This window comes from Triticum aestivum, chromosome 7A, assembly GCF_018294505.1.
Source record: "Triticum aestivum cultivar Chinese Spring chromosome 7A, IWGSC CS RefSeq v2.1, whole genome shotgun sequence".
In the NCBI taxonomy this organism is placed as follows: Eukaryota; Viridiplantae; Streptophyta; class Magnoliopsida; order Poales; family Poaceae; genus Triticum; species Triticum aestivum.
The window spans coordinates 126,537,288-126,545,119 of NC_057812.1; the positions used below are offsets into that span (position 1 = coordinate 126,537,288).

Consider the following 7,832-nt stretch of genomic DNA (forward strand, 5'->3'; position numbering starts at 1 on the left):
AAGTATAAGATCTCCTTGCCCTTACAAACTCGTTGGTTCAACTCCACAATCTTGATGGAGGCTCCCAAGTGACACCTAACCTATCTAGGAGACACCACTCTCCAAAAGGTAATAGATGGTGTGTTGATGATGAACTCCTTGCTTTTGTGCTTCAAATAATAGTCTCCCCAACACTCAACTCTCTCTCACATATTTGGATATGGTGGAAAGATGATTTGAGTGGGAAGCAGCTCGGGGAAGGCTAGAGATCAAGATTCTTGTGGTTGGATTGGAATGTCTTGGTCTCAACACTGAGTAGGTGGTTCTCTCTCAGGAAATGAATGCTGGAAGTGTAGGCATGTTCTGATGGCTCTCTCTCCAATGGAGAGGGGTGGAGGGGTATATATAGCCTCCACACAAAATCTAACCGTTACACACAATTTACCAAACTCGGTGGGACCGAATAGTCAAACTCGGTGAGACCGACTTGGTTCAAATGTGAACATTAGGCTTTTTCAGTGGGACCGACATGATCAACTCGGTGATATCGATACGCTAGGGCTAGGGCGAAACCTCATCTCGGTGAGACCGATCACATGAACTCGGTGAGACTGATTTAAGTAATGAGCAAACAGAGACTTGGCCGGGCAAACTCGGTGGGACCAATCGCTCATTTCGATGAGACTGAAATGTTACAAAAAGGAAACAGAGAGTTTGCAATGCCAACTCGGTGGGACCGATCGCTCATCTCGGTTATACCAAAATTTTACAAAGGGAAACCGAGAGTTTGCAACCCCATCTCGGTGAGACCGAGATCCCTATCGGTAAGACCAAACTGATTAGGGTTTCTGGCTATGGCTATGCCAAGTGAACTTGGTGGCACCGGATAGATCAAATCAGTGGGGCCAAGTTTGACTTTAGGTATAGGACATATGTGGAAATGAGAAAGTGGTTGAGGGCTTTTGGAGCATATCACTAAGCATTTTGAGCAAGCAAGCCATTAAGCAACACCTCATCCCCTTTTAATAGTATTGGCTTTTCCTATGGACTCAATGTGATCTTGGATCACTAAAATGAAAATATAGAGTCTTGAGCTTTTGCCAATTATGTCCTTAGCATTTTGAGGTGTCCACATCTCTAGTCCATGCCATACTAATCATTGAACTTTCTGAAACATTAATCTTGAATGGATATTAGTTCAATGAGCTATATGTTGTTAAGAATTACCAAAACCACCTAGGGATTAGTTGCACTTTCAGTCCTGGACCGGCAAGGGCGGTGGCGCCGCCTCGTCCATGTCATAGACCTCCGGAGAGCTCGTTAGCAAGCCAACATGTATCCGGCTAGCTCCGCGGTCCTACCAGGCGACCGGAAAGCCGGAGAGCTCCTTCTTTTGTTTGCTCAAGAGGTCGTCCCATAGGGCTGTGGATCTTGAGGCCATGGTTGGTGTGGTGCATGGAGGAGATCGGGATTAGGAGCGGAGGTTTGATGCGGTTGTTTACGTGCGCTTGGTCATGTTTAAATAGCGGGTGGATGCCATGCGCCAAACGATGGAGTGTTTAATGCTAGTCGGCAGACAGAAGGATGTGTGTGGCGCTTGCATGCGGGCGTCGGAGTTGGTTCCTCGGCAAACACATTGGATTAGTGGAGGGAAGCAGATGGATGAATGTCGTTTGCATGCGGAGAGAAGACACATGCAGTGGGCAGCGCTCTCGGCTGTCGCTGCTTCATGTCGGCTCCAGAAAGAGGTCGCATTCACTCTAGGCCAACATGAATATGCCGCTGACCGCTTTGGGCAGGAAAGGGTGCAGACGAAGGAAAGGGTTTTGTGTGGGTCCGGAGTGTTGGATGCGGGAGTGGCAACAATACGGACACCTGCAATGCCCCCGGCCTGCTTCCAATTTACGGGAAAAAGACGTCTGGACCACTACGCAGGCTGATAGGATACCGCGTTGGATGGCAAAACACGTCCGAACAGCCTGGTCCGCACGAATACGGATGGTTTGAGGGGGCATCTTCTTTTGAGGGATCTCCAAAGGTACCTCTAATACTACTACTTTGTCAGGAGAAGAAAATACTTAGTAAATTTTCTTTGCAATTAGTTACCTTCGGCAACCTAGAAATAAAATAAAATATGATAAGTTACCTTTTGTACCTAATGAATGTTCACATTAATATTGTTATTTTGTAGGTCAATGTTCACATTAGTATAGATATATGGTGACTAAAAGTAATGAGAACTATGTGACAAGTGAAAGATATATTTTACAGTGGAAATATACCTACTCAGTATCTTTTTTGGTGTTTGTTTATTTTTCTCTCTCCTTCAACCCAACTAAATGCTCATCTCCGGTACAAAAGGTGACACTTTTAAAAGGGTCATCTCTTGCTACCTTCCAACTAACTAATATCTCTATTAATATACTATATGTTAGGCATGAAGAAATAATTTTCTTTAAGAAGAGAAGACAACCTATTCTCTCTCTCTCTCTCTCTCTCTCTCTCTCTCTCTCTTCTCTTGGTTGTTGTCTAATCCTACCATACTAATTTTGGCCTTTTTTAACAAAAGTTTGTTGTCAACGAAACAAAAGTAGGTGTCATTTGTTTTGTTTTTAGTTTGGTGACTTCATTTAAACAATTAACTTGTTCCTTACAAGAAATGAAACCACAAAATTAGGGTGATGATCCCTCAAGACTTCTTAGATCTCTCAATGAAATGAAAGCGAGCAAGTTCATGTGACACCTCATTCTCTTATCACCCCACAGTCCAATATAGTCACCTTGACGAAGCTACTCATCAAGTTTTGACAGTTATCGGTTACCACCACACCTAAAGCTCGATACTCCAACGGATTCTGGATAGCCTGAACAATCTCCAAAGAGTCGTCCTCCACCACAAGGTAGTGGATGCCCATTCTTCTGCTAGCAGGAGACCCACCAGAACCGCTTCAACTTCCACCAAAAGAACGTTGAGGCCCTGTTGCTTGTCTCTGCATGCTACCGCTATAAAGCCACTAGCTGAGTCACGAAAGACATCACCGAGAGCCCCATCATCCCCATCAACATGGAAGGAGGAGGACTCTTTGTCGCTAGGCCGATACTATTTCTAAATAGGGACTAGTGTTCGCGCCTTCTGAGTAAGCTCCATGTGTGTGGTCATTTACTTATGAGAATAATGATATAGTCCTGGAACTCATGTCATATGCACCTGGCTTTTGGAATATTAACAAATGATCTATGAATTTTGAAAAATGGAACAAAATCGTGTGCTGAAATGTTGGAGTACTTTATGTATGCACACACAATTTTTGTGACAATTTTTCATTATTGTTGGTTATGAAAAATGCAAATAAATGAATGGCTAAAGTAGCTAATTTTATCTCACCAAAATTGGATTTCATCACATGCACCGTAATGAATGCCATCTCTAACCACACATGTTGGATCATTCATGAACTCAACTTACAGCTATGCCTTCTTTGCCTTGAAAATATGTCTTTCAAACTCTAGGGTCCTTAGGTTTTCTTTGCACCCTCATCGCTCCTTTGTGTTGACCACTCAGCGCCACCCGCTCCGTGTGCTTGTCATGGAAAATAATAAAGATGCTTGCTTAAGTGCTCCCATCAACGCCGTCTCCATGTGCCATCTCCTTGCACGCCCCGGATGTAGTTCTCTAATCCTAGGTCATTGGCATCCCTCCCCCGTCCTAGTCTAATGAGTTGCGGTAGCCGGACGAATTGTTACCCCATTTGACATTGCTCCCAACCATGCCCGAGAGGAATGATCGAAGTCTAGGTGTGTTGATCTTGCTTGTGGCAAACAAACACTGTTCTCCTCCCCGTTTCGGTTACCTATGTTTAGTACGTGGAATTTTCTCTGGGTAGTTGAACCGTTTTTGTGTGAAATTTCCACGCATGCCATGAACGCTTCCTTTGCCCTTACACATATTTGAGACTCGGGAGCCCGATTGAAAAGAGATACAGTTGAATTCCGAGGCTAACCAAATTAATAAAACTCTGCGTTGTCATTATAATATTTGATCATTCCCATGTCTTCTGTCCATCCTGGTTTTTATGGTTAGCACATGGGGTTATTTTGCAGGAGTCAATTGTTTTGTGAACTTCCGTGTTTTAATTGAACATGTCATTTGTCCATACACATATTTGAAAAGCTGATTGAAAAATGACGGTATTGCATTCCAAGGCCAGTTAAATAGGTAAGCCTCTGTGATTTCTTCATAATATTAGATCACGCGAACTAAGATGGTTAAGTTCCGTGTGGTGGAATCTGCCCACCACGGTTCAAGTCCTCGACCTGACACTGTTGTGCGCATTTTTCTGGAAAGAGACATTCCCGTTGACCGGTCTTCGTCGGCCTGAAGATGTTATGCCGGCTTAGTATATTGAAGGTGCTCATAGAGATATGATGTACATACATTGCAGAGTGAGTATATGTGCGCGTCTTTGATTGTCCTGTGTTCAAGAAAAATATTTGATCACATAACATTTCCGTCTAACCGACAAACTACACTACGAACATTTTAGGGCCTCTTTGATTCACAGGATTTTGAAAATGTAGGAATATGAAAAGTATAGGATTGCAGTGGCATGTCAACTTGAAACCTATAGGATTAGTAAAGAGTGTTTGATGCCACATGAAAAACAAAGGAAATGTAAAAAGAGGTTGGAGTGGATGTTAGATTTCCGATAAAATGTAGTACAAAAGATTTCATAGGATAAATTCTTATAGGATCCAATCCTATGAATCAAAGGGCTGATATAGGAAAAAATCCTAAGGATTTCAATCCTCCAAAAATCCTAAAGATATCCTTTGAATCAAAGGAGCCCTTAGGCATATATAGGCAGCTTAAATTCGTCCGAACGGGTCCAAAAACCCCCACATGGGCCATCCAACCTGCGCAATTGGCAAAGCCAGTTGCACCACCCACTCCCCTCGCCCCTCCGGAGCTCTCATCTCATGCCACCGATCCATCCACCGCGGGGCGATCAAGACCAGATCGGTCCATGCCCGCCGATCCCCCGATCCCCGCCGCCCGTCCCCCCGATCCGACGGCCGGCGTCGCCCCGGAAGCCACCGGCGGCACGTGCTGCATGCCGAGCCAAAGCCAGACAGCAGGCAGTGCTGAAAACTGCACCGTCTACCACTATTCTACTCCCGTATATTTACTGGCCTCCCTCCCATAAATAAATGCGGGCACGACGATGATGAGGCATAAAAAGCAAGCCAGCACCCCAAAAGCCTCCCTTCTTTAATTTGCACCCTCCCCAAATCTTCTCCTCCTCCTCCGTCGCTGCCTCCTCCCTCCCTCCGTCCCCATCTCCTCGCCCGTCCATGAGGATCAGGAGGAGGCCGCAGCAGCCCTCCCCCTACACCGCCGCCCTGCTGCACCACCAGCAGCAGTACCGCTCAGATCCGTCCACATCCACGCACCAGACCCCGCGGAATGCGGAGGAGCGCGGCCAGGGACGCGGGGGCGACGAGGAGGAGGAGGGGCGGGCCAGGCCGCCGCATCCGCATGCCAATGCGGATCTCGGCCGCAAGCCCGCCGCCGCCAGGCGCCTGGCATTGCCGCAGGTGCGCCGTGGCTCTTTCTTGATTCGGCTTGTTCGATCTTGCAGTTGCACCCACGGCGCAGGTGCCTAGATCTGGACGTTCTCTTTAGTCACATCTGAATGTTTTCTGTTGCTTTTGCCGGTTGGGTTTCAGGACAATGCAGTCGAGGGCCAGGGCGCGGCGGCGGAGCATGGAGCTGACGGCGCTCACAGCAGGTATGGATTCTTCGATTAAACAAGTGCGGAAAGACATACACTCCTACATGGGAGAGAAAGATCACAGCTTTGTGAATTTTGACTAGGAAATGGGTTGTTTTTCCTTCTGTTAGTATCTTTCCCTCCACTGTTTGATAGTGGCCATGCCAGCTTGACCCATGAGGAGTCTAGGCATGGCCGGATCCAACTATTATTTTAGTGCACGCACTGCACCTGCCTGTCGGACAAGACTGCCCTGTGGGCATCTTCTCTTCTCCCGTCCGTCCGCCCGCCCCATAATCATACATAGGCGCCTCGTCTTGTTGCCGTCTCGGTCGTGGATTTGTTTGGTTTCGTTCGCTGATCTCGATCACAGCCTGTTCGTTTGGCCCTTGTTTTGTTGTGCGATCCGGCGGCCTTGGCCTCTAGTGCGCATGGCCATCATGGCTTGTTGCCACCTACTACCCGTTTCGTCAGTCACGTCTTGATCGGCGCTGTTAGTCCGGGGTTTGTTTTGTGCGAAATGATGATGCTTTTTTTTGCACCTGCAGCAGCAATGGCCATGGCGGCGTCGCCGGCTGGAAGCCGGACGTGGCATGCACGGGCGCCGGCGAGCGGGCGGTGAAGGTGGAAGATCCGGTCGCGAATGGCGTGGCGGCGTTGTCGGACGTCAAGGAGGAGAAGAATGGCAGCGGCGGCGCGGCTGGCGGGGCCAAGAAGCGGCGCGGCCCGGCGGTGCTGATGGAGGGGTCACGGTGCAGCCGCGTGAACGGGCGCGGATGGCGCTGCAGCCAGCCGACGCTGGTCGGCTACTCCCTCTGCGAGCACCACCTGGGCAAGGGCCGGATGCGCAGTGCGGCGGCGGCCGCCGCAGCCGGCGTCGGTGGCGGCGGGCGCGGAGGCCCCGGCCAGCTCGGCCGCACCGAGCACCGGGCCAGGATGCCCGTCGGTGTCGCGGTGACCACCGCGGCGGCCAAGGCGGAGGAGCCGGGCCTGCGGCCCTACTAGGCGGTGGGCGACGTGAATTGCTGCTGCGTTTTGTGTGGATATCAATGTCGGCGGTGGCATGCAGGTGAGGGCACATGGACATGGGAGCAGCCAGCGGCGATCTTGGCCTGTGATTAGTGGTTTGTGCACCTGCGCCAAAATTCGACCGGGAATGCCCGTGTAATTGTGGCAGCGGCTGCCATCATCAGCCATGCAACACTGCGACTGTGCAAGTGCAGGCGCCGCTTGTAAGAAGAACAGTGTCCTCTCGTGTAGATCGTTCGTTCGTTCCTGTGGTTGGTGCAACTTTGAGGGGTAAAGCACATACATTTTGTTCAGAGAAATAGTTGCCGTACGACTTGTGAACGACGGAAATAATTGTTGGGCATTCATAGACAATGTTAGAATAGGAAGGTTTATAGTACTATAAAATAACGTGATCTTTTCTAACACAGTACAAATGAATACGCTCACACAGACGAGCATCATGTAGTAGCATCTTCTCTCACTGAACGAACATCACTAAAAGGCTGAAATAAATCCACGAATAATACGAGCATTTCGTAGTCGACGAGAACGACTTCTTCCACTGAACGAACATCACCGGAAGGCTGAAATAAATTCAAAAATAATGCGAGCATCAATGTCATAATGTAATCTTCTTCTTTTTTTTGCGAGCAAATCAGAAAGCTTTTATTCAACAAAAATGTCCCTCGGGCAATCAGCAAGGAGGCTGGTTACCAAGAAACTAGGGATCTCCTCGAGCATGATAACGTAATCTTCTTAATAACGTAAATTTTATGGTTGCTTATTAGTATACAGTACAAAATGACTGATGATTTAGCCACTGAAAAAATGTACTGGCAGTTACTAGTATAGCCGATGGACCTGTTGAGGCCGGGCGCAGGTGGCTATATAATCTGCTGAGTACACACCACCTGTGGTACGGCGAACCAATTTGTGGTTGGATGGTTAGAGGGACTGTGGTATCTCCAGCCCATCAAGGTTCAAATCCGGGTGCTCACATTTATTCTTGGGTTTATTTCAGGATTTTCAGCGATGCGCATTCACTGGGAGGAGACGTTTCCGTCGACGACG

At 48.2% G+C, this 7,832-nt stretch overlaps 1 protein-coding gene across 2 annotated transcripts; it reads left to right on the forward strand.

Annotated features, from left to right (window-relative positions):
* The first annotated feature begins 5,167 nt into the window (after positions 1 to 5,167).
* Positions 5,168 to 7,089, forward strand: LOC123150101 (spidroin-1). Of its 2 annotated transcripts, none has more exons than XM_044569902.1 (3): positions 5,168 to 5,574; positions 5,707 to 5,768; positions 6,302 to 7,089. In XM_044569902.1, exons 1-3 carry the CDS (start codon positions 5,332 to 5,334, stop codon positions 6,753 to 6,755), a joined length of 759 nt encoding a protein of 252 aa, XP_044425837.1. In that variant the 5' UTR covers positions 5,168 to 5,331; the 3' UTR covers positions 6,756 to 7,089. The 2 variants fall into 2 exon arrangements, with proteins under 2 accessions (XP_044425837.1, XP_044425836.1); XM_044569901.1 differs by having other exon boundaries at positions 5,171 to 5,574; positions 6,299 to 7,089.
* The last annotated feature ends 743 nt before the right edge of the window (positions 7,090 to 7,832 follow it).